This window comes from Gouania willdenowi, chromosome 5 (assembly GCF_900634775.1).
Source record: "Gouania willdenowi chromosome 5, fGouWil2.1, whole genome shotgun sequence".
Lineage (NCBI taxonomy): Eukaryota > Metazoa > Chordata > Actinopteri > Blenniiformes > Gobiesocidae > Gouania > Gouania willdenowi.
The window spans coordinates 12,890,489-12,917,198 of record NC_041048.1 but is presented as its reverse complement, the minus strand read 5'-3'; the positions used below and the strand labels follow the sequence as shown (position 1 = coordinate 12,917,198).

At 35.9% G+C, this 26,710-nt stretch overlaps 3 protein-coding genes across 12 annotated transcripts; 1 reads left to right on the top strand and 2 right to left on the bottom strand.

Moving 5' to 3' along the window:
- Positions 1-690: 690 nt before the first annotated feature.
- Positions 691-14,538, bottom strand: LOC114463486 (poly(rC)-binding protein 2-like). 5 transcript variants are annotated; one of them, XM_028447066.1, is made up of 13 exons: positions 14,212-14,538; positions 12,325-12,442; positions 11,509-11,532; positions 11,387-11,419; positions 11,168-11,284; positions 10,951-11,082; positions 10,695-10,823; positions 9,979-10,053; positions 9,283-9,324; positions 7,812-7,911; positions 6,494-6,546; positions 6,106-6,275; positions 691-1,960 (listed from the first exon to the last, which is right to left on the bottom strand). In XM_028447066.1, the coding sequence occupies exons 2-13, from the start codon at positions 12,391-12,393 to the stop codon at positions 1,924-1,926; spliced, it is 981 nt and encodes a 326-aa protein (XP_028302867.1). In that variant the 5' UTR covers positions 12,394-12,442; positions 14,212-14,538; the 3' UTR covers positions 691-1,923. The 5 variants fall into 5 exon arrangements, with proteins under 5 accessions (XP_028302867.1, XP_028302868.1, XP_028302870.1 ...); XM_028447067.1 differs by having other exon boundaries at positions 7,812-7,884; XM_028447069.1 differs by lacking the exon at positions 9,283-9,324.
- A 997-nt stretch (positions 14,539-15,535) lies between these two features.
- Positions 15,536-20,150, bottom strand: prr13 (proline rich 13). The gene is made up of 4 exons (XM_028447071.1): positions 20,052-20,150; positions 18,279-18,328; positions 17,674-18,167; positions 15,536-15,919 (listed from the first exon to the last, which is right to left on the bottom strand). Exons 2-4 carry the CDS (start codon positions 18,292-18,294, stop codon positions 15,872-15,874), a joined length of 558 nt encoding a protein of 185 aa, XP_028302872.1. The 5' UTR covers positions 18,295-18,328; positions 20,052-20,150; the 3' UTR covers positions 15,536-15,871.
- Positions 20,151-21,510: 1,360 nt separating this feature from the next.
- Positions 21,511-26,673, top strand: LOC114463484 (cell division cycle-associated protein 7-like). 6 transcript variants are annotated; one of them, XM_028447058.1, is made up of 10 exons: positions 21,511-21,630; positions 21,723-21,796; positions 21,875-21,988; positions 22,791-23,135; positions 24,084-24,179; positions 24,282-24,422; positions 24,661-24,801; positions 25,728-25,877; positions 26,010-26,146; positions 26,616-26,673. In XM_028447058.1, exons 1-10 carry the CDS (start codon positions 21,579-21,581, stop codon positions 26,653-26,655), a joined length of 1,290 nt encoding a protein of 429 aa, XP_028302859.1. In that variant the 5' UTR covers positions 21,511-21,578; the 3' UTR covers positions 26,656-26,673. The 6 variants fall into 6 exon arrangements, with proteins under 6 accessions (XP_028302859.1, XP_028302863.1, XP_028302861.1 ...); XM_028447062.1 differs by lacking the exon at positions 21,723-21,796 and having other exon boundaries at positions 21,521-21,630; positions 22,854-23,135; XM_028447060.1 differs by lacking the exon at positions 21,723-21,796 and having other exon boundaries at positions 21,521-21,630.
- Positions 26,674-26,710: the final 37 nt, after the last annotated feature.

Here is a 26,710-nt window from a genome sequence, read left to right as displayed (position 1 = left end):
GAGAAATGTATCCCCTCCAAAATTGTATGGAACGGTTCCCAACCTTTTTTGGGTTGTGACCCCATTTTTATACTAGATTTCTATTTGAGGTAATGAAAGTATAGAATACAGTTGTTTGAGATTGTGTGGTGTTTTAAATTTGAAAATATAAAAAAATTACAAAATATTTCAATCAGATTTTTACTAGACATTTCAGGAGAGCCCACATGGTGTCCCGACCCCAAGGTTGAAAAACACTGCTGTAAGGTCTTCTTGATAGATTCTTACAGGGTTTGAATAATCATCTGATGACAGAAGCAAAAACCTCACACACTGGATGGATTTTTTTTTTTTTTTTTTTTTAATCCACTGCAGTTAATAGAGAGAACAGTTTACAACTGGTAAAAACACATGCATTTCCACCAAAGAGTTGTCCAGTTTGTTAGTAATGGTTAGAATTTGTGATCTTTGGTTATCTAATCTAACATTTTGTTATTTTGAAGCTGGTTCTTCATTGGAGGAGCAAAAAGAGGCTCAAACCTTGTCAAAAAAACACTACTGCCCCCTAGTGTCTAACCAATGAAGGTGCTTCCTTTGAGCCCTGTATGAATCAAAATGGTGGCTTTTTATATTCCCTTGAGAAATTGTAAAAAAAAAAAAAAAAAAGTTTGAAAAAAATAAAAATCAAAGTTTAAAAAAATCCCGACATGATTTGTGGTTTAAGCAATTCACATCTTTATTATCATTTTTTAAACAATATTGTGGCACCCAGGTCTACAGCCTCAAAAAACGTGCACAAAAGTCTTTTTTTTTTCTTTCTGCAAATAAATGAAATAAAGTTTTACTTGAGCGAAGCAAAGAGCAGGAATCTTCAAATAACTCACAACCATCATTTTTCTTTTTTTGTAGTTTCAGAGAATCCATGATTGCATTTCCCATCCCAATCACATTTATCAGAGCGGTCAGTGTTCAGAAGTGTAGTCCTGCTTTAGTAAGTAAAAAAAAATATTTCCTCCATTTAAAACAAATATTCCAACTTTTTTTTTTTTTTTAAGTATATATATATTTATCTCAGTCTTTACAAAATAAGAGAGGATAACCCTCTGCTTCTGATCCTTTGAGCCAAGCCCAAACCTTAAAATCCACCCATCCCAACAAAATATCTGAACAGACATGATCTGGAGAGTGGGAGTGGGCGGGCAGAGAGGAATGATGCAAAAAGGGCAGGAAACAACGTGGCATGCGTAGTAAAGCACATTTTGAACTGGTGGATAAATTCATCAGTGAACTGAATATAAAATGTGACAGCGAGTGTGTAGCTACGTCGTCTCGTCATCAGTGACACAGGTGTGAATATTCATGTTACAAGCACTTCATTTAATAGGATAAACAAATAATGCAGATGTGGCTGCAGTGCGAGTAAAGACAAAGTTGACAGACCAACTGGTGTAACAGGAAAACGTAGAATAGGGCAATGGGAGTCCAGGTGGGCCATATATGAACAGAAAAAACAGTCACTCTATTCTTATTTTTGATACTTTATTACATTTCCTTTTTTGTCTTTTAAAGAAGAAAAAAAAAACCATGACTGTACAGAACTAAACCTCTACCACTATTCAGAGTTTTCCCAACTCTACTTCTCTGTGAAGACAAAGAAAGGAAAGGGAAAAGAAACAATTCATCAAAAAAGAAAAAGAGGAAAAATCTTAACATATTCATAAAACCCTCAAAATTGTCTCAAAAAAGAGGAATTAAAAACCTATTTAGTTGCTTCTTTTACTAAAAACCAATATGAAGAAAATAAATAAACTGGTCAAATCAGTGATGGGTCAAATAAGGAAGAGGCGACACAATATATAAACTCTTCAGTTCGATAAGTTGCATTGACTGCTTTATGGGAGCCGATGATATAAAAGTGAGATTTAGTGCAGATGCAGTGTCTTATCAGTTGGCTGCCAGTCCTGTGGCCTCAGTCGAAAGCCTGGAGATACAGAAAGAAACCCAAAAACCAGGGACAGGGTAAGGCATGCAATCCACATACTATAATATTTCCTTTGAATACACAATACAATATATCAACCCACATCAGAATAAAGTCAGTTCAATTATACTAGAGTGGGAAAGGATCACAGGATGGTTGAGAAATCCAATTGTTTGGTAAATTTACAGCAGATGATCCAAGAACTGTTTATATGTACAACTAACCTACATGCATCTATAACTATAGAACTACTACTATAGGAATTACCTCAAGCATCATTGCTGTATCCAGCACAACACAAAGCTGAAAACAACAATGACTTTTTTACAATACGTGGCAGAGCAGAGTGCAGAGCTGCATTATGGGAATCATGTCCTAAACAAAAAATGTACATGTAAGGCAGTGGTTCCAAACTTTTTTCAGATCGTGACCCCATTTTTACATCACAAATTTCTGGCGACCCCAGAGACGTTTTTTCTCTAGAATTAGTTTTTTTAATCATGTTTGTTAGGGGTGTCCCGATCCGATATTCATATCGAATATTGATCCAATATCAGCCAGAAAACGAATATCGATTTTATTCAGACTACATCTAAAATCTTCGATATAAGCGCTCCGATAAGTTTTTGTCCCCGCCCTCAGTTGTTCCCACCATATACTGACAATAAAAAAAATAACTGAACTGAACTTGAATTGTTCTCTGAGTAACATCACTTGATCAAGCCTTTTCTAACATTCCACACCACAAAATAAGTAATAAAAGTATGTATGATTCGTGCCGATATCTTATCGGTCAATACACAAGGCTGCAATATCGGCATCGTATCGGAAGTGAAAAAGTTGTATCGGAACATCCCTAATGTTTGTGATAGATCTTTATTATTAGTGTACAAAGTGACAAGATACGCCAGCATTTTATTTGAAAAATATTATTTGAGAAAGTAAAGAATACTCTTGTTTGAGACTGTGGTAAAGAATGATAATTGAATAATACACATCCAAATATATAATTAATTCAGTATATTTTTCATCTATTACTAGACATTTCAAACGACCCCATTTTAATTCAAGGCAACACCACATGAGGTCACGACCCCACAGTTGAAAAACACTGACTTAATCCATCTAATCCTTTCATTTCTTATTATTCTGTTGACCAATTCCTTATTTGGTTTAAATCTGACTTATTTTGCTGTCCACACTGGCAGCAGATGTTATTATCTTTGATCAGATACATGCTAGCACTCTGCCACCCCACGCACCCTAAACTTTACAAAAATGTTGTTCAGTGACCCAATAGATAGATAGTTTCCACCCAGCTCTGAGTGACGCTGAAGACACGTTCACCAAACATGTTGAATTGATCCTTTTAATTTCCTGAGTTTTAACAGAGATGATTTTAATGGGCACTTTTTTCTGTTATTCAAAATAAACCAAGGGACTTTTATACCTGAGGGCAGATTTACATTAACATTTTAGTCTAGTAGTTTAAAAAAAAACTCACCACAATACACTAGTACAACATCAACCATTTACGATTCACCTAAAAAATATCTGTTCAACACGATGCAAAGCTATGCTAAACGGCTGCAGGCTGAGCAGAGCCAAAGATGCTTCATCAGCATAGTGATGGGTTAATTCCCTGTTCATGCTTAAGCATTTTCTATAACAGGGATGGGGTCAATTATCATTGTAATCACATAATTGGTAATAAATTACAACTACGACATCATAATAGTAATCGTAATTGGAAAAAATCTGTAATTGAATTGTAATTTAGATAATTGACCAATTATGTCAAAATTATCATTTACAATTTACTCTTAAACAAATCTGGGGAACCATGTTACAGTTCTATGGATTACACATACATAGTTCAAATATATTTTATATCAACTTCAACTGTCACTTCTCTTGAGGATCATTTTACTATTTTAAAAATGTACATTAATCTAGGGGTATACTGACGGAAAAAAGGCTCGGACGCCCACACCAAAAATATCAATAGCAATATTTTGATGGATTAGGAAGCCTAACAAGACAACCAAAAATTTAAAAACAAATTAGATGATATCTATTTTTTTTAAGTGTATTTTACAGCTGATTCAAGACATGGATCAAAACTGACCCATTATCATAAGAGATGCTAACAGAAAGCTAACACAAGGAAGGTTAAGTTGAATGGAATTATGTATTAAAGGCTCAGTAATTGTGAGTAATTGAATTTGAACTTTAGTAATTGAGAATGTAGTTGTAACGGGCTTTAAGGGTGGAAAACATTTATAATTTGAATCGTTATTGAACGATGTCATTTTAAAATGTAACTGACCCCAACCCTGACCTATAGTCACTATGTATCTTTTCTTATAGAAACAGGTAAAACCAATCCAGAGATACCCATTTCATAAATATGGCAACAACATTTCTTGTGGCTTTCAAACACAGAATTGCCTTCAGTAATAAGCGACGCAACAGCCAGATTTAATAAAGCAACAGCAGGTACAGAGAACAAGGAGGTTTGTGTCAGTGACTTAATGTTCCCAGCGTTAGTAAGGGGAGAGCCTGCGCCTTTTGGACTTTGAGCCCACTTCTGGGGCGATTTTGGGCTCATTGGGAATCGGGTGTGCGGGGTTACTGGCCCCACTCACAACATTGAGGGCCAAGAGAGGGAAGGGCTTGAGACTGAGGAGACTTGACACACAGGCAGGAGAGCTGGGGAGCAAGGATTCAGTGGTGGTGGAGGAGGAGAAGGAGGGAGGAGACGGCCCTGGAGCCAACAAGGACAGAGGGGTGGAGGCTGTGGTGGGCACCACATAGGAGGAAGAGGAGGAGGAGGAGGAGGAGGAGGAGGAGGAAGAGGAGGTAGCAGCAGAGGAGGAGGTGGTGGTGCTAGTAGGAGGAGGAGGAGGAGTAGTAGTGCTAGTGGTGGTAGTAGAGGGAAGGCACAGGCTGGTCGGTTCAGGGTTCAAGGAGGAGGAAGAGGAGGAGAGAGGAGGAGGTTTAGAGGACTCTACACTGTGGAGAGAGAGAGACAAGGAGAGAGGGACAACACAATCGGGGTGGGTCACAGGGCAGGTTGGTGAGCATGTTAGGGATTTAGGGACAAGGAGGAGGAGGGAAGGGTATGAGGGTAAAATCACAACAGGATGAGATACTAAACACTAGATGGAACGCAATAATGAGGAGGGATTAGATGAAATAATGAGGAACCTCTCAACATGTGGGTAGATGTGGAACCAAAGGGCAGACATGAGTGGAAATAACATCAACACAGACAAACAGCTGACAATTAACACAATGACAAATAATAATTTTAAAAAGCAGAACTGAGGTACACGTTTAAACATAGGCTGTTGATACAGCTGCTCAAACAAGGAGTCTGAGACAACGTGCTTCCATTATACCCAGTAATCTACTGCATTCATTGCACCATCTAGGTGTAAACAGAAGTGTGCAAGAAATATACTACTTAAACCTAGATTATTAAAGATTTAAAAAGAACTAATTTGTAAAAGAACTACATGAAAAGGTTGGCAGTAAATATTAGGGATGTAAAGATCTGCTGTATGAGATCAGGACAATTTATTGATCGACCTTCAGACAAAATTAACCAGGTTTAATATTGTGAGTCTGCCTGCATCTCCATGTCTGCATTAGTGTGTGCACTGTGCACGTCAGAGCATCAACACAGGAACACTGGAAGGAAATTACACAAGGTTCACTAGAGTGTAATCGCCACAGCTTTTACTGTAGTTGAGCTAGGCGGTGTTAAATTCCCCTGCTGACAACAACAACTGACTTCACTTTCACTTTCCTGTGGGCACCGCCTCCTTAAAGAGAAGGTTTTTGCCAATAATTTTGGATATTAATAGGAATTAATAAGTACTAAAATGTATTGGGTTTTAAAAAGAACTTTGGGACCTGTAGATACAATAAGTATGTATCTAAAATAGAGGCCTTATAACCACTGTTATCAATAGGTGCACCATTCTTGTCACTTAGTCAAAACATTTTAATCTTACTTACACCATTAAGGACATGACAAACCTCTTCAAGGCTGCCTTTGTAAGCATGTTAGATAAACATTGTGTCTGGGTGACATCAACAACCCAATCATCAGTTCAAATGTAACATATTTTTCTCACCTGGCGTTGATGAGGTACTCAGCCAGACTGATGCTGGCAGGTGAGCCTGTGATGGTAACCTGGCGGTCTGATGAGCCATCCACTGGATTTGCAATCTTTATCTGGGCGCCCGACATTTGCCTGATTTCATTGATCTTCGCTCCCTGCCGACCAATGACGCAACCAATCAGCTGCAGAGAAAAGAAGCAGGAAAGTTAAGGGAAGGAAAAAAAAAAAAAAAAAAAAGGAAAACATCATCATTAAATTAATGACAATTTACGAAATGCAATGAAAACAGCTCATTCTCATTCATCTGAACAGCAATGCCAAAGCATTTATTAAAAATTACCAAGAAACAACTAAATGTTTGCCTTAGATAAAGTGTTGACATGGTGAGAGTCACACTTACATCATTTGAAATGGTGATCTCATGGGAACTGGTCTGAGCAGAAGCGTCTATTCCTGCAAACAAGTGAATGAGAAAACAACAACAAAAAACTAAGATACAAATAAAAGTCAACAGTTCCTGCTTCAACAAAGCAGACCAGCAATATTTCTAAAAGTTTGAAGAGGAGTCAGTGCCTGTTTTTGTAGATGTCTTTAAAATAAAACATTTAATTGCCTTTATCTCCATCATGGGGCCATTCATTCAACCCCATTTAAAACTAGCTTAGGTCTGCTAATACTCAAAATAGCACAAATATAAACACACTCATAAGTCCATAATGTTCAAAGTGTTAAATCCTAAACAGTAGCATTTTCAAAAATAAGTGTATCACAATATTTCACTCACAAAAACTACTAATTGTTTTAAAAATGTATCTGAACAATGATGTTATTTTGCTGTATTCTCCATATGAAGGACAAAATCAAATCTACATCTTTAACATACATGAAAAAAGTTACAACAAATACGCGTCGACCTTTTAACGTCATGCTACTGGAGATACGGTACGTACAACTTCTTGACTGAAGCAGACGTTAACATGCCAACAACTGCAAGAACTTTGCAGAAAGATTTTTCTAATATGTTGATTATAGTTTCATCCTGTTTAAAAAGTAAAGGAAATGTTACCAAATCAGTAATTTACAGATTGCTTAACAATATTTATTAAAATGTATTAATAATAATGGTTAGGGGTGTCCCAATCCGGTCCGATACTAGCCTGAAAACGAATATCGGATTCAAATTTCCAGATTCTCCGATTTTTTTCCCCCAATTCATTAATTTATTCATTTTATTCAATTGTAGAATACTGTAGATATTATGTTGAAGGTTAAAATGTATGTAACCAATTGGTTAATAATAAATAGGTCTGTTTTTCTCAAACCTACTCTTGCTAACTATTGTTCTCTGTTTGAGTAACATCATTTGATCAAGCCTTTTCTATCATTCCACACTACAAAATAAGTATTTCTTTTTTTTTTTATTAAAGAAAAACAAAAAAAAAGTATGAATTTTTCATGGTGAGAGCAGATCAATAACGTATCGGCTGATTCGCAAGGCTGCAATATCGGTATCATATCGGAAATGTAAAAGTTGTATTGGGACATCCCTAGTAATGAATTGCCCATCGTTCCTATTTCTGGATACGCGCACAGAGCATCTTTTGTTACCAAGTGCACTTAGTAACAAAACAGTGGAATTGCTTATCAACTCAAAATGTGTGTGGTTGAGGAAAAATTATTTTGCTAACAAGGCCCCGGGGCCTTGTCAAGGAGCATACCAGTGAATCCCTGGTTGCTCGGTGCGATGGGGAAGGGGCTCTGCTGCATAGCCAACTGGTGAAGCTTGGTGAGCTGTGGAGAAATAGCAGCAGAGGAAGACTGTGAGAGTGAGAGAGGAGGCAGGGAGAGAGACAGAAGAAATGGGAAAACATAAGGAGGAGGGAAACATAAAACAAAAACAGTCAGTACAGACAGCTACACACAGAAGCGAAAACAAAAAACTCTTTGTTCCCCTTGAAGTGAGGAGCTCTTTTTGATTTACCAAACTACACTGAGCATTGGTGTCTGTGTGGAGATATTTATGCCAAGTGCCACTCTCCACTTGCTTGGCAAAGCTTTACTACAATTGTTATTTTACAGCATAAAGCCCCAAATATGCACATGTTTTTCTAACCATAAAGAACCAGCACATAAACTGCAACAATTTAGATTTATATCAAATACTGTCTGGAAAAACCCTTAAGATGAGTACAATAGATGTACCTTTGGAACAAATAATATATCTCAAACTGGCAAAACACATTTCAAAAGTGTTTGATGCAGAGATTCCCAACCTTTTTCGGGTCGTGACCCCATTTTGATAGCACAAATGTCCGGTGACCCAGAGAAATGTTTTCTGTCTAGGATTAGTTTTTGATTATGTCTATTAAAGTGTGCTACAAACAGAGTAGCCAGGATTAGTGCACTAAGTGACGAGTTTGCCACCTATTTTAATACTGTACTTCATTTGAGATAGATTTATATTTGATCATGTTTAAGTACAGGATAAAGTTATTTGATATTGTGTATTTGAAAAAGATTATTTAAAAAAATAATTAAAACGGAAGTTTTTATTTTTTAACAATTACTAGACATTTCAGGTGCCCCCGTTTTAATTCCAGGTGACCCCACATGGGGTCACGACCCCAAGGTTGAAAAACACTGGTTTAGTGTGTTTGGATACCTGCTTTTTTGTATGAACTAAAACTGCTTCTTTATCTCTTGGTCAGGCAAAAACACGCCAAAAAGCCATAATTTGTATCAGATGTTAGAAATTGTGCTACCCAAGAAACTAGTGGCCTGAGCGTGAGGTGATAATGAGAACAAGAATAGTGAGTTGATCTATGACGAACCAATGAGCGAGACAAACAAGTGGAACAAGACAACACAGAAGGGGAAAAACAAAAAAAGCTATAGCAGAAAGGGCAGATTGGTGAAACGGTGGAGAGTCTGGACAAACAACAAATGCCAGTCTAATTAAAAACTGACTGCCGACAAAACGGAATGCCTAGAAAACTGGTGCATGTAACTGATGCCCTTCACGGAATGATTCGACAGGAAAAAAAAGATGATTGCAGTTTGGAAAAAAATAAGGAAAACTGAGTCACATTGCCGGTAAATATTGGGATCACATTTTGGAACAGGACGATTATGATGGGGTGGGGGTGGTGGTGAAGGGGGGGGTCGTATTAATACGTGTCTGGCACTTACATCTGGCTGGGGGATCGCGTGCTGTCCTTGTACAGCGTAAGCCTGAAAAGAATGAAAACAAAGCTTTCACAGGCCTCGCATCTAAACTTCAACCACTGGCTACAGTCGTCTTGATCTTGTCTTCAAGGTTTCAGTTCATTAAATCCTAATCTGAGCTAAAAACATTAGACAACACAACCATGACAGTCTTGTCCAAAGTCTCCACAATGCTGAAAAATCCTACAAGGTGAAGCAGTAGAATGGAGAAAAACATAGGAAGTTAAGCTATTTCAAAGTATTAAAAAAAAAGACCTTTGTGAAACATATTTGACCTTATTGTGTTAGGCCAACATGCACTGTAAAGTACTTTAACAAAGATTGACATTAGAAAAACACAGGCCACCTCCATTTAACAACTTTAAGTTAAAAACCATTTCTGAAAAATTACACAAAGAGACAACTATGAACTGAAATATATTGACTACTTGTTATTCAAGGTGTGGTTTGTCCCCTCAAACTGTTACAATATTTTGCAGGAACTTTGTTTAAACATGGGATTGCCTGTTGAGGCAATAAACTGTTCATTCCAGGGCAACTTTCCCTCCACACACCCATTTTTAAAAGTTAAAAATTAACACGTCACAATCCAAAATAACAAAAAAACAGTCTTTTTTGCTCACAGGTTAGATCCCACAAACTTTAACATGTAATTTGTACCTGTCCACCAGCAAAGATGACGGGTGATCCTGAAGGCTTGGGTCGATAAGGGATGGTGACCCCCTTAGGGGGAGACTGCACAGAGAAAAAAATGGAGAAAGAAAAGGTCATAAATCATGACAACAATGTTCTACAAAAAATTATTAAAAAATTAAATAAAATGTTCAAGTTAATTGAAATATAAAAATAGCTGCACTCATAATTGCAGAAATAACTTTGAATGTCCTTTTAAAACTTACGGAAATTGGAATTTATGTCTCAGTTAATGCACCGACATATCTTGATACTCCCTTTGTCCTTGTCATTAGCAGCTACTAGCAGGCTCCATTTACAATGTAGTTAAAGTTATCGTTGACAAAGGGGTATTATTACTCAACACTGCTAATATTTATTGATTTATGCTTGATCTGATATGCAAGTTATCCATTACAACCCTTCTTAAATAACATGCATTCATTTATCCAATTGTGTGTTCACAAAACCGGTTAAAAACCAGAATATAACCCAAGCCTAATAAGGAGGCTGAAGCTATTCCCTGTTTAAATCCAGCGTTTAGCTGGGATCAAGAAGGCATAAAAAGATACAAAAATAGTTTGGATCATGTGAAAAAGATTTTGCAGCCCTGATTTGGTTTATTATGTGTTTCGGCTGGTACATCATTTAATTATGTGTGTGACACATTTTAAGATAAAACTGCATTCTCCAAATTCACTTACCTCAAGCATGACCACACAGATCTGCTTTACACACTCAATTATTGACTGAGGCGTCCCAGCGATAGTGATGGCGCGCTCAGTGGAGTTGGGAAGCATGTCTCCTGCCACTTGTACCTGAGCACCGGTTGACTGCAAGACGTAAGAGAAAATGATTCAAGAATATTACGGTCTACTTTTTTTTTTTAATCAACAAATGGGTCATCAAACACAAGAGCTTAAGCTGAAAGAACTACAGATTAAATTACACAGTGCACACCTCTCTAATTTCCTTGATCTTGCAGCCACCTTTACCAATGAGTGAGCCACACTGGCTGGCAGGCACCACGATGCGAAGGGTAACTGGGGGCTTGCTGGTAGCTGTACTATTCGTCATCGAACTGCTGATGTCCTGACAAAATGAGACAAAACAGGCTTATACAGTTTGCAACTGTGGTAGGCGCCATTTCATCAGTCAGTAAAAAGTTAGCAGCTACCTCTTCCAACTTTTCAATGATCATGGAGAAGGCCTTGAAGATGGCCGTGGTCGGACCTGCCAGAGTAATGATTCTCTCTGGACAGTTGCCCTCAGAGATATTGATGCGAGCTCCACTCTAAAAAAGACAGAAGCAACCGATGAGCTACTCTAGTATTTCAGTCAAAAATATTAACTTACAATATCTATAGTAAGAGTAAAACACAAAAGATATGCTCACCTCTTCTCTCATCTTCTTTACAGATTCACCTTTCTGAAAACATCACAACAGACATAATATATAGAACAAATACATTCAAAAGAAATGTGTTTACTTTAAAAAGAATATAAACCACAGCCTACCTTCCCAATAATGCTTCCAACTTCCTAAAAAATAAAATAAATTTAAAAAAAGTTAGTTTGTTGAATTTAAGATTTTACAATATTGTGATTGATGTGGTCTGTCAGTCAACATTATAACAAAGCATTTGTTCCTTTTCAGCTTGTAGAAGTTTAGCTTCTTAGTAATAACAGATTATAGACAAATTTCCACAGACACGTCATCTGCCTTTAACCAGTTATGCTTAGATGTAAGCATTTCCATAGAAACCATAGAATTTATGTCTGAGATAAAGCTTCAGTAAAAAGTGAGATTTACCAAAGTATTTATTCTAAAAGTTGTTTTAACAATGTAAACTAGGGAAAATTTGCTTTTATATAAAGGTAGTGATGATTTAAAGAGATCACTTCATGATTATATTATAATTTAAGAGGCAGCTAAAACTGTTAGCATGATGATCATTTTATTGCCCAATATATAGTAAATTTATGAATTATTCAAATGTTCTAAATGAGGACATTAGCTTTAGAATATAATTTTATCTTTAAAGATGAATAATTTTGGAATGAGCAGGATAGAGACAAGAGAATAACTTATTAATAAAACAGAAATAAGAGAACCTGTGCGTACATCACGTAAACATTCAAAAAGAGCTTCATATGAGAACTTCATTCAGCATCTGTGAGATAGAAGGTTCTGCAATACAGGAATCCCATTGCTCATCACATTTAAGTCCCTGCCCTTGATGAATTCCAGAAGAATGTTTATTATTATGATTCATTAAAAAATATCTCACACTAATGTGTGCGCTGACAGAAGCAGCTGAAGGGTGACCTCACCTTGCCATGCATGAGCAGCCTAATGGTAAGGGTGACATTGAGCCCGCTTTCAATCACACCGGAGTCCATAACTGCAGTATCAATGCAGCCGTCAATTCACAGATGGAGTCTTTGGTCACTGAAAAGATTCCAAGGAGTATAGTGTGAATTAAAAAATAATCACATATTACAAGGCGTAGAATTGAAAAAAAAAAAATCCTAATAAACACATAATTTTTATGGCCACTTATACTTTGCACATACAAAGAATTTGATTTGGTGTCAGAAGTGAAACAAATATCGGGAAGTATAAATATTTAAATTTACAGTGAAAAGACAGTGATATATAGGAGTGTATTCAGGGTGGGAAAGAAGCTATTTAAATATAACAAAGTAAAGTACAGCAAAAACACTGAGTCTGTGGCACAATCTTGAAATATTTATGCCCAAAAGAACATATATAGGTAACATAATATAACAATATCTAGATAGTAGATACCCAACCAAGATGGAAAAATGACTCATCTTGCAATTAAAGAGGCTTTTGGTTTAATTCCTGACCAGTGGGGTCAGAAATTGAATGAAATATAAACTACATAGCTCAAAATGCAAAAGGACAACACATCTATAAAATGACTCCTAATAACATATAAGGCTACAATAATATACAAAAGAACAACAAAAATACACAAAATATTAAAAAAAAAAATAGAATCCACAAACCCTTCATTCTTCCTGTAATAATAATTATTTTAAATGTTGACAGGAATGGTAATGTGGCCCTCAGATCAGACGTCACATGTTTTTGTACAGTATGAATAGAGATAGTAGCTGATCTAATACTGTAATATTGAACCAGCACACTATTTCCACACACACACACACACACACACACACACACACACACACACACACACACACACACACACACACCTAAATATTAAACATATGAGTTTCAAGATGGATTTGGTTTACAGAATCATGAGTTACCTGGTGATTTAAAACTAGTGCATAATAATATTGAAATTGCACTTCTTCCTGAGTAGCAACTGTTCCCAGTTCAGATCAAACTGGGCCTTATGTGGCTCCTGAATTGTAGGATTTTGACCCTGATCTAAGTGTGTTTCATCATTACCATTGCAACAAAACATCATCAGTAGGGTAGAATTTACTGTTATTCCCCCACAAATAAGATGAACGGGCATAATTTAGGTCACATCTTAGGCCAAATACGGGGGAAAATAACAATGAAGGCATTTAAAGGGCCAGAGGATGACTTTAGTACAGAGCTATTTACACTGCTGTTCAGCAAAGTGAATTTTCCTCAAGCCAACTCTCTTTATATCAGTAGACTGTCATCTGAATGTCGCTAAACTAAGCTAACAAACATATGGCTTAATCGCCAACACTGAACAAATAATGATGTCAGACAATCATTAGAACACATGTTAGGTCTTACCCTCACACAGCAACAAAACAGGGCTAGTGGTATCTTTACATTGAGCAAATAAATGACTGCTTTAATAAATTAATTTACTTTGAAATGATGTAATCCAACTATTGCAGTAGCTTTTTAGCATCGAGCGGTTAGTGAAAATGAATGGAGCGTGCGTGCGCTAGTCAGCAATGCTAACTAGCTTCTATCTTAAATAGTATATAGAACTAGATTACCACTAACAGACAAATCGCGTAGGGGTTAAATCTAGTAGTGATTCCATACAGACAACGAACTAAAGAAACTAAAATAATACCAAACTGCGCTTTAGCAGAGGAGCTAATTCCGGACACAGTCTGCGTGCTCATCGCCGTGCGGCCTGTTAGCATGCTAGCTGCTAGGCGCGATTTTCTTTTCGCTACTTGCTACCAAAACAACAACCGCTAAACGCGGAGCAACGTATGGAAACTCACCTGAGCCGAGCTTCGGTTGGTGATCGGGGGGAGAGTTTGGGGATGTGAGGGTAGATGGGGAGAGGTTCGGGAGGGTGGAAACCAGGGGGAGAGTTTAGAAAGGACTCGGGGAAGAGGGAAGAGTGATGCGAGACCGAGCTCCACTCCTTTACACAAAGACTACTAAACTATGACCTCTGACCTTTACCCCCACCGGCACGCATCAACAGCAGTCACCCCGATTTCGAGCCTAAATATGCCCTGACAATAACATGACTTTACAACAGCAGCCGCACTACAGGTTACAAACTACGACACTAATTAATTACTATTGCGTGCAATGTGGAAAGGAGGCGTGTTTTGGTTTTATTGGTTGACGTGAATTTTTTCTGAAGGCAAAATAAAAGGGTGTTTGAAATTATAACTAATTAACATTTTTTAAAAAAATTCAAAAGTTTGATTTTAATTTATTTTTTTTACCGAGAAAAAAAAAAAAAAACAGGAAGTAGCTACAGGAAAACTAGCCTTCAGTGGACAGGATGGACAATCCCATTTACAACGTTTTGTACTATTTAGGTACACTATCCCTAAAAAGGCATTGTTATTTCAAATTTCACCTCAAAACTTCACAAATGTCAAAAATACAGTGTTGTACATGGTACAAATTATTTAGTACCCTCTCTGTATTCTTTATACTAATATTTGTTGTCATCACATGGGCCAGACTTAACTCATCTTTTCCAAGTTTGACCAGTTTCTAAAATTTTCAGTGAAATTGCCGAGAAAAAAAAAACAAAAAAAAAAAACACTACAGTAGCCTACGCTGAAATAACTCATTTGCTGTACAACACTTATCAAAAAACAGACACCAGTGGAATTGGTGGAAGCAGGAACTGACTATCGCTATTTTTTTTATTGGATGAATGAGGGGTACAACCTTAACAGCTGTTCATTTTTCCTCAATAAAATATATATATATATATATTTAAGTCCAATATTGTTTTAATTTTTGTTCAAAAAACACCTAAAACAATAAATGGTGACCAGCCTGCCCGACTTCACTCAGACTCTTAATAGCAGTGCAAACTTGTAGAGAAAATTAAAGGATTAAGCCACTAAATTAAGCATTCATACATATAAATATGAGATCAATCTGCAGTAAGTAAGGACAACTCATACAAGCTTGTGTAATAAATGTCAATAATACAGATGTATTCCTTTTTTTTTTTTAAAGCTCCACCCATAATAAATACATTAAGACAACTGAGAATGATCCACATACCTTAGATTGTTGGTTTTTTTAGTAATGTAACAATGTGTACAAATACTTAAAAGGCAGAAAGCATTCAATGAAGGCATTTATTTGTTATTTACAAAAAAGACAGAAAGATATAATAAAACAATAAATCATTTCCAGAGTAGTGCTGAAACAGAGATATTTCTGTTAAATATTATATTACATAGCATCCTATTCATGAATACATGCATTCTCAAAATCTACTAATTATTTTTAAATCATTGACACTTTTGACAGCCAGTTAATGTAATAGGTTTTCAAACACTGTATTGATGTGTGTTCACAGCAGTCACAGTGTTTTGTTTCTGCCACACCCCTATAGAGGAAGACGTGGATCTGAAGACCCCGTAGTTTAGGCAATCCCAGGAGTTTAAGGTAGATGTCTCAGTCACTGCTGCTGCTGCTGCTGCTACTGCTGCTGCTGCTGGATGACTGGGAAGTAAAGCAAAGATAATATTATGATAGGTAAAACCACCAAAGAAGGTTGATTTTTGTCATTGCTCATCAACACAAATTATGGTATTTGAAGAAAATGCAAGATAACAGAGTATTTTTTAGTAAGAAAATTACATTTTACAATCTAAACCTACTGTATCCAATGCAATACTGCTCTGGTTGATGCATCACTTTGTTTTTTTGTTTTTTTTTTCAGAAACTTGAGGTAATTCCAACTTGAGTGAATGCCACAATGGTTCTCTATCAGAGTACTTTGGTTAGTAGGGATGTGGAAAATTTTTTTCACAATATATCGCTATTTTTTGTGTGCCAATTTTAAATACATTTTTTTATTTATAAAAATTGATTACATTTTTTTTTATCCTGTAATTTAAACAATATTTCAGTGGTTACAATGCTTTCAATGTGTTGCAATGGTTAATTGCACTTGATTTCATGATGGCAGTGTGTAATGCCTGCATTATTTATGTATACACAGGCATTTTCTTTTTATATAATCTGTTCAGATCAGCGCTTAAACTGACACAATAGGAACATTTATTTTTTCTTATTTTTGTGCATTGTCAGTAACTCAGGGTGCTTTATCCTTAATGTTCTCACTTAGTTGTTACAATGCCGTCATTATGTTGTCATGGTTACTTTGAGACTTCTACACAGTAGTTTCAGTGAAAAGAAACGTGTTGCACTTTATTATATGATGGCAGTGTGGAACACTGCATTTTCTTTGTTTTTTCAGTGAAAATGTGCAAAAACACAAATAATAATAAATAGGATGTTTTGAAGCAAATAGTTTTGACTCAATTTGTCCTCTGAATGATCAATATCTTCTGATGAACACATACAGCGACTTGATTTTTCATCTCTACGTTTAATTTTGATATTAACTGGGTAGAATATCGTGATACATCGCGATAATATCGTATTGCAACATTCTTGCCAATACTCACCACTACTAAGCACTAAGAATATATTAATTATTTAAAAAGAATATTGCACATTAATAGACAGACATGCTGTAAAGGAGCCAGAGGTCGCCAGAAAAGGCTGGTTTTTATCTGGTTTCCCTGGCCAGATTTTAAAAGGCAAACTAAAATGTAAAATATATTGAAATACAGACGTAGAATACAACATGACAAAAGAGAACAGGTATGACAAATAACTAAATAATTACTGATAAAACAAAGCACCAAGCCTGGACTAAAACGCTCAGAATTGCCACACAGTAAATTACAACTGGAACACAGTTTAAACAAAACAGTTAATCCATACTCAACACAAGAGGAACAAACAAATGTACAAAAATCAAAAAGTAATCAAATGAAACATCAAATATTTATAAGTTCCACTAATCGCATGAATTACAGTCCACATTATTAGCAACATCTAAACACATTTACACTGACAGAAAAGCTGCCATGTGAGGCCCTGAAACACATTTAGGAGGAAGTAAAAAAAAAACATCTCCCACCAAAATAAAGACTGACTGCCTTATCTTCAGAAATGTACCCTATCCTTTAACAAATGTATGTTTCGAAATCTCCCAAACACTTTGTATTTTTCTATCACTACAACGAAAACAATGGACAAAATTAATAAATACACCCTGTAATAAATAATCCTAATATCTTATTTTGTAATACATCCTTGTGTCTCCACCTCTGTATGATAAGTTGTGTTTTGAAGCGTGTTCTCAGCCCTGGCTGAGGTAAAGTAAAAAGTCTTAACCTTACTTTGCCATGTTTGTGCCCTTTGAGATGCTTGTGAGCCTTTTTCATCTTCTTGACCTTCATCTTTTTGTGGACTTTGCCACCCGACATCGCCATTCCCATCGCTGCCATTCCAGCCATCCCTGCCATTCCTCCAGCCATTGGATAAGCTCCTCCTTTATGATGACCTTTGTGTTTTTTGTGATCTTTATGTTTTTTATGGTGATCCCCTTTCGGAGACTTTGGATATTGACCTGGGTAAACCCCAGCACCAGGGACCATTGGATATGCACCTGGAGCTACAGGGTAAAGTTGAGATGATCCAGGAGTTTTGTAAGGCATTGCCCCGGGAGGTGCACATGGTCCCATTGCTGGGTTCACGCCTGCTCCATATGGGTAAGGTGGGCATGCTGGATTTGGAGGCTGGGTGTAGAATCCAGCTGGTGGGACAACAGGATTGGCAGGGTTGTACCCAGGAGGGTAAGCAGGATTTTGTGGACCCATTGGAGGAGGAGGGCCTGATACACATACATTCACATTAGAAAATTAAAAACCTACTATATGAAAGTGAATTAAAGCAAGATGCAAAGTATATAATGTATTGTATGACTACTTAGTTTATATCTTACCTTGATTTGGCCACATCTTTGTGTATATTGACTACGAAGTGTTCAAAACGCTGAAGAAACGGAAAGATAAAAATGCATGTTCATTATTTATTAAAGTTAAATTGAATTACATCCTTTTCCACTTATTTCAACAAAATGTCCCAATCCAATATTGATATCGAATATCGATCCAATATCAGCCAGAAAACGAATATCGGATTTTATCGGACTGCATCTAAAATCTCAGATATAAGCGCTCCGATAAGTTTTTGTCCCCGCCCTCAGTTATTTCCACCATATACCGACAGTAAAAAATAACTGAAGTGAACATGAATTGTTTGCACTTTAAAAGTATAATGTAACATCACTTGATCAAACCTTTTCTAACATTCCACACAACAAAATAAGTAATAAAAGTATGTATGATTTGTGCTGATATTGCATCGGTTCGAAATCGATATCGACCAATACGCAAGGCTACAATATTGTATCGGAAGTGAAAAAGTTGTATCGGGACATCCCTATGATTGGATATCGAAATATGCAAACTCCACCAAGAACGACCAGGGCCTAAGTGGACTCAAAACTGGGTATTTACCCAAGAGCAGCAACACGGCCATTTCTAGCTACATGTGGGGGGCTACACAGAGGTTATATTGCTGCTGTTTGTGAAACTCCTAAGGTGTGATTTTAAACATGTTCTGATGATGTCTTAAATGTTAAAGGTGCATTTAGAAAACAATGTTCCACAACATAAAAATCTACTCCAAAATAGAATGGAGCTGCAGTCATCCCAATGCACAAACTCTGAAAACAAAAAACAAACAAACAAAACATTATTATAAACTGATGCTTCAGTCAGGGAGAAATAATTTCACGCAAAAAAAAAAAAAAACACCAAATTTTTCGGATGCATTTTTGTTATCGCTTTATTTCAGAATCAGAAACAGAACGGATTTTATTCGCCGGGGGAAAGTTTAAAAAACAGCACAAGGAATTTACCTTGTGCTGGAGCGAAATACACACAACTACACAGTGTAGAAGCACAAGTAAAAAATGTAGGACCCAAAAAATCTGCATCATTCAACTTCAAGAAATTGGCATATATGTTAAAGTGCAGAAAATAAAAACAAGTTAAAGTGCAGTTTAAACAAAACAAACACAGCAAGTAACTTACAGGCAATGCACTAGCTTAGTCAATGTAAAGCAAAAAACAAACAAAAAAGCTGCTCTGCAAGTCAAACTATCAATATTTAATTTAATAATGTTTAATCATGCCAAAATTAATGTAATAAATATATATTATTATTATTATTATTATATTTTGTAGTAGTTGCAGTAATAGTATTAGGTTAGTAGTAATAGTTTGCTTTTGTTTTATTCAAATAAACCTACATTTAATTTCTTTATATCTTTATTATGATTTAAAACCTATGTCATATATAATTTTGATGACTTTTCAACTGATTAGTCACTGACGGATCAATCTAGTTTAAACATGACGTATAAGACTAGTTTATACTTGTTCCAGAGATTGGTCTAGGCTGTAAAAAATAGAAAATTTAGGAAACACATAAATCTCAAAAGGACATTCGGTCTAATTCACAGATTGTTATATAATAATACCTCATAATCCTCATCTTTAACTACGTTCTTCGGATTTCTCTATTTAACAACAACCAGGAAAACGAAAACATCCGATTTTAGTTTCTCAGTTTTACTGTTGTACAAAAGGTCCAGCATAATAAGTGTATATAAATGCCTGATTTGAACACATTTGTCTCAGAAACTTACCGGAGTGTCAGTGATTTAGGATTTCCAGGCTTCGTGTTCCTCTTCCGCGTTCAACGCACAGCACGAGCTCAAATAAATAGAGCCACGCCCATATCCACTGGCCGCTTACGCTGTTTGCGTAATGGCAAAATAACAAGGAGCTGAATAATAGGTTGAAGTGGATGTACTGGTTTCAGTGGTGCTAAAGAAAGGTAGTGGTCATTCTCCAGTGACTGTTGTAGAAGTTAGAGAAGGAGAGGTTTTCCATTACTCACACATGTCACTCATTCACCTTGATAAATCCATTACATCATGGATCAACTGTAAGTTTAATAAAATAAATTAACGATATCCCAATGGCTATTTCTTATTACTCATCGTTTTCACAAATTTTAAGATTTATGTTACACAAAAAATAATTTACTACTGACTATTTATTCAAGTTAAAGAAAAAAATATCCGGCATCAAATTATAGAAAATAAATCAATCTCACAGTTGAATTCTGTTCTAAGTGTTATCAGAAAAGTGCGCGTGCTTTATTTTTTTTTTTTTCTCAACGACAACTCTTTCAGCGACTAATGCTTTCTACCTGCTTTTATTGTGAATAAAAATGAGCAGCCAGTTTCATATTCAATCACTCAATGAATAAAATCTTATTCATTGAACTTATATGATTGAATCCAATGGTAATTTAGATTAAAAAATTGTGTCTTTATCTACGAACATTGCGGTACATCCCCCAGCGATAACTTCGCACTTTTTAAATTTAATTTTTTATTTTTTTATTCTTTATTCATGAGTTTTCATAAACAATGACGCATACAGAACATTAGAGAGCAGGGAGTGACCAAATAATAATAATAATAATAATAATAATAATAATAATAATAATAATAATAATAATAATAATAATAATAATAATAATAATAATAATAATAAGTTTCTTATTTAAAGAAAAGATGATAATAGAAAAAATAAAGCAAAAGAAAGGAAAAAACAGGCTAACTATAATTTACATTTTGATTATGTAATTGGGTCTCTTTGCATTGGAGTATGTTTTTCAATTTATTTTATGTGTAATGGGGGTTGTTTTCATTTTGTATCATGAATAAATCAAGTAAAATGAATACACGGATGTAGAAGTTTAAAAGCCAAAAAATAAAATGTAATAAAATAATGTTGAAAAAAAAAACCTGAGGTGCTAAAGAGAAAGAACCAAAGGCAAACTTTATACTTCATTTAAGAGCAATATAGTGCTTTGTTTTGTCCAATTTTATATATATATATATATATATATAATTTTTTTAAATTAATTTTTTTTTATAGGTAATATTGCAGGCTAATAAAAGCCGATTAACAGCTTCTAATTATAAAACACCTCAATACAAATATTATCACAGCTTTTTTAAACACCGATATTAAAGATTTGTAAACAGGCACACGGTTGCTAGGGAACAGAATCCAGCTGATTAGTAACACGTGCGGTAGAGGCGCTGTTGTGAGAGTTGACCTGTTACATTTTACTATTATTTATATAAATACACTACATGCATGTGGAAACCTGGAACGCTGCTGCTATTTTCTTCACTTCTGTCCAGTGTACGGTAGTATTTTATTCTGTCAATAATCTGGATAATCCTGTAAACCCAAAAAGAAGAAACACTTCGATTTTTGCTAATGGTTTATTAAAGGTGGGGCAACATGCAGTGAATTTAGCAACCGACAGTTTTGCTGGACCAAATTAAAAACATACATCCCTAAAATGGTAAATATTTGTAGAAATAACTTTGTATTAAAGTTTAAACTCGTGTCTTTGACGGTAAATATCTAACTATGTTTGCAGGCATTGGTAGTTGGAAAGAACTTCCTCACACAGGAGCTGGCTGATGTTTTTGCTGATGATTCTGAAAGTGATGATGTGTTTCATGGCTTTTCTGACACTGAGCTCAAGAATGAGGTAAAGCATATTTAGATTTAGCAACATTATTGCATTCTAAAGGATTGGCAGGTATTTACGTGGCCTGATGCACTATATTACAGCTGGAATCTCAACCCCATCGTTTAATTGTTGGGTTTCTACTGCAGGGGATGGCAACTTTTATCACAATTGGGGTCCTCAAACATGATCCAAGGGCCACATTATCAACATTTACGTCAGCATTTAGAATAAGGACTAGTTTGCATGAGCATGTATATTATGTATATATATGTATATTTTATACGTCATTTTGTGTGTTAGTCATTTGTAGGACTGTTTTGTCATTTTGTGTGTTTTTGAAGCCATCTTGTGTCCTTGTTGCTATGTTGGTTTTTTTTTTTTTTGAGTAATTTTGTGCAATTTTGTTATTTTCTGTATTCTTGTTGTTGTAATTTTGTGTGTTTCCTGATTCATTTTATGCACTTTGGGGCCACCAGTTGCCCTTATCTGCTTTACACTGTTGAAACCTAGGGTCACTTGTTATTGATGTTCTAGCATGCTGTAATAGAATAGAATAGAATATCGTTTTATTGTCCTTGTACAGGGTACAACGAAACTTGAGTACAACTCCAAGGTGCCAGTGAGAGAAGAAAATAAATATAAAAACACAGCAAAAACAATAGAAAATTTAAATATGACACAATAATATGTGCAGATAAATACACAGATATTCCTATGTGGTTCTTCAATTTTAAACCCAACTCTATAGTTAATATTCACTCTGTATTGTAGCCATCCAACTCAAAGAAAAATCTACTAATATTTCTTGTTACTTTATCAGACTTTTGAATGTACTGGTGAAGAACAGTGCGATACTTCTGCCAAACCATCTGCTGCACCTCAGCCTTTCAAGCTACGGGTGGTTCTTTGCTCTAAGGCGTCCACACAGCAGTCCACTGAAGAAGATGATGCAGAGCAAGAAGAGCAGAGGATCAAAACCAAGATGACAAAGAGGACAAACAAGTCCAAGAAGAAGAAGAAGAACAAGAGACAGATGAAATTTGAGGAAAAGGAGACAGAAGTTACATGCCAGGCTGTGTCTGAGTTTCAGTTTGACTCAACAGAAGATGTCTCAGATGTATTCCTGGTAAAGAGAGAACAGAACATTAGGGCCAACAAAGCAATGGTAAGAAAGAACCAAACTGTTCACTTCTGATAAATCTGGAGATTTATGCATGACGTGTGTTTTTGTTGTCAGATGGGTTGTTGTTTTAATCTACTCATGTGTTGATGCAATAGTAATTAGGGGTGTTCCGATCCGATATTTTTATCGGATATTGGTCTGATATCAGCCAGAAAACTTCATCTAAAATCTCCAATATATATATATATATATATTACATTACATTATATTTATTCAATTGTAGAATACTGTAGATATTATGTTGTAGCATTTATGTAACCAATTTATTAATAATAAATGGGTCAGTTTTTCCTCATAGCTACTGTTGATGACTATTATTCTCTGTTTAAGTAACATCACTTGACCAAGCCTTTTCTAACATTCCACACTACAAAATAAGTAATAAAAGTATGTATGATTCGTGCTGGTATCGTATCGATATCAACCAATACGCAGGCCTGCAATATCGTTATCGTTTCGGAAGTGAAAAAGTTGTATCAGGACATCCATAATAGTGATTAAGCATGCAGCAATCCAGCATGACTACAAGAGGGGGGAAAACTATTTAAAAAAAACAGAATAATGTCAAACACAAATTAAAGAAGCAGTGTAAATGAGCATATTGTGTCTAAATTGTATTTGCTTTTCATTTTAAAATGAGTTTTAATTTTCTTTGAAACCTATGCAGATTGGTTTTACCCTAAATAACTGCAACTATGAAAAACTATTTTAATTTGGAACACCCTAATTTATGCTGTCAAGGATAAAGTGATCATACTGATTATAGGTTTCATATATCTACAGTAAATATTTCACAGTTTTGAGAAAGATACAGTTTCAGTTAACGTACTGACTTTCTTTGACACAAAAGTACAGCACACATAAGTCAGATGTTGTAAATGCCCATAATAATGTTCCAGTTTATGGTAAAGTCAGTATGTTTGGTTTCAGTTGGCTCAGCTGATGGCAGATCTGCATCAAATGCCCGGTGGAGCAGGTTTACTGAGAAATAAGGCCAGAAAACAGAAGATCAAAGATGAAACCTCTGTGAGTTTGGCACACGATGCAAGATTATTTCTCTCAATTTAACACAGCTCTTGGTATTTGAGTTTTTCTTTGCATCAATGCATTGAGCCGAATCTCCCACAGCGTCCGCCTCGCTCTGCCGTGTCCAGGAGGAACCCTGAGCGTGCATCACGCAGACAGACTCGTTCTATGGGAGGAGTTGAAGGTCCTTCAATGTTTCAGGAGGAAGAAGCTCAGCTCAGCTTAGAGGAGGAGCTTCTAGAGGTCATTCATCCAGATTCAGACTTTACTTAAAGGAATAATTACTTTGGGTTTAGATAAAACAGTGTTAAAAGTAGTGAACAGTATCAGTGCTCAAACATAACTTTTGCAGGAATCATGTCCAAATCACTCTTTAGGGTTACATAATGTCATTGAAATCATTTAAAATATCCTTAGAATAAGGTGTTTGTCCATGAACATGCTGAATGTTGTGATGATAAATATATGTTCCCTTCTAAAGGTGCGAGCTCCACGGCGCCGTGCAAACCCACGTCCTAACCACAGCAAGCCTCACTTTATTCGTCCAGTGGAAGAAATAACAGAGGATGAACTTCAGCTGGTCGCTGACAACATGACTGAAAAAGTGTACAACAGTGTCACTGTGAGTTTGTTTTTTCTCTTCTTCAGATAAGACAACACTTGTAAATAAAATAAGTTCAGTTTGCAATGTCACCTAATTCATGTCAACAGTAATAAAGTTGTAGAAATTAGATTTATTTGAAGTAAAGTTGACATAAGACTATCATATCATATACTTGTACATGTGATAATGGAAACATCCCAATATCCAATTATTACCCAGCTGTCCCCCAAGGAGACAATGAAAAACAACAATAATAATAAGAAGAATTTAAAACAAAAAAAAAACGGCACATCCCTTTGAAAGCAGTGTGCTGGATAAAAAAAAAAAAAAAAGCCAACAGATTCAAAGTCAGCACAACTGCGTAGTTAGCTCCCAATTTTAATTTAACTTACACCAAAAAACGTGACATTTCGGGATGGATGCTCTTCATCAGACATGAATGCAGCATTAGGTAGACCCGTTTTTGTAGTGTGTTTGATTAAACAAGGCAGTCACATGACACATGTCAGCGTTAATACTTTGACATTTGTTTACATGTATTCACAGTCGCCATATATACACATATTATCTATATACAACATTTACAATTATAATGTTCTTAGTACAAAATTAATATTCATGACCATACAAGACCATGAAAAATCCACACCATTCCACCGTCCCACCCTGACTCCCTCTTTCCTGTTCCCTTCCCCCCTCACTATTTTTTATATTCTCCCTCTAATAAAGTTTTTCTCACCCTTTTGGTGATTACCACAATTATGCAATAAAATTAGTTCATTTATTTAATTATGAGTTAGAATTGATTATCTGCATTTGTAACCCATCATTTCATGTGTATATATGTTTGAAATAAGGCATGTTTATAAATGTATAGGCCTTTTTAGTTTGCGCTCAAGAATTCCAAACCACCACTTATGTACAGTAAATAAATGTCTTTTTAGGGCTCCACGTGTCATCAGTGCCGTCAGAAAACTGTGGACACAAAGACTTGCTGTCGCAGTGAGGACTGTCGAGGGATCCAGGGTCAGTTTTGTGGGCCATGCCTCAGGAACAGATACGGCCAGGACGTCAGGAAAGCTCTGCTTGATTCAGTAAGATACAGTAGATACATCATCATGATCAGTGACGACACAAGGTTATGATGATTGCTGCTGATGCCGAAAGCAGTTTCTTATTAAAACATTGTCTTCATAAGATGATAGTTATTGTCTTTTTCTCTAAAGGAGTGGAGATGTCCTCCCTGTCGAGGTATTTGTAACTGCAGCTTCTGCCGTCAGCGTGACGGCCGCTGTCCGACTGGCATCCTGTTTCCCCTGGCTCAGTACCACGGCTTCTCTGATGTCCACTCCTACCTAATCAGGTAAGAAGGAAAATTCACTTACTATGATGCATTACGTCTTGTTAGACTCAACTTATTAATCCAACTCTGATCAGAAATAGTAAGAATTTGGAAATTACATCAGTAAGCTTCTTATATTTATTGTAGTTTGGTGCAGAATTCACAAAGGTTACCAACATGGGTTTAAGACTTTCCCCCCTTGTGTTAAACTCTGAAAGTTACCTAGTCTTTGGTTTCAGTGTCAGAATTTAAACTTGCATACTCATCAATTCCCTCAATCATTCTGCCACATGCTTTTTTTTTTTTAATGCTTTATAATTAGATGAATATATTTATTTTGATTAACAAATCCAGTTTAGACGATGGGGTCTGAATTTGGAAATTGGAACCTTGGATGATTTGTTGCACCCAAATCCATGTATCCACAATACACCAATAATATACTGCTTTTTTTTTTTAAATGTTTAATTAACTACATGCTTTCTTTCAGTCTTTGTGCTAAAGTGAAGAGCCAGGATGCTGAAATGTGAATATTCCACGAGGGGGAGCAGTTGGACAGTTTTTACAGATTTGTGTTTATATTTG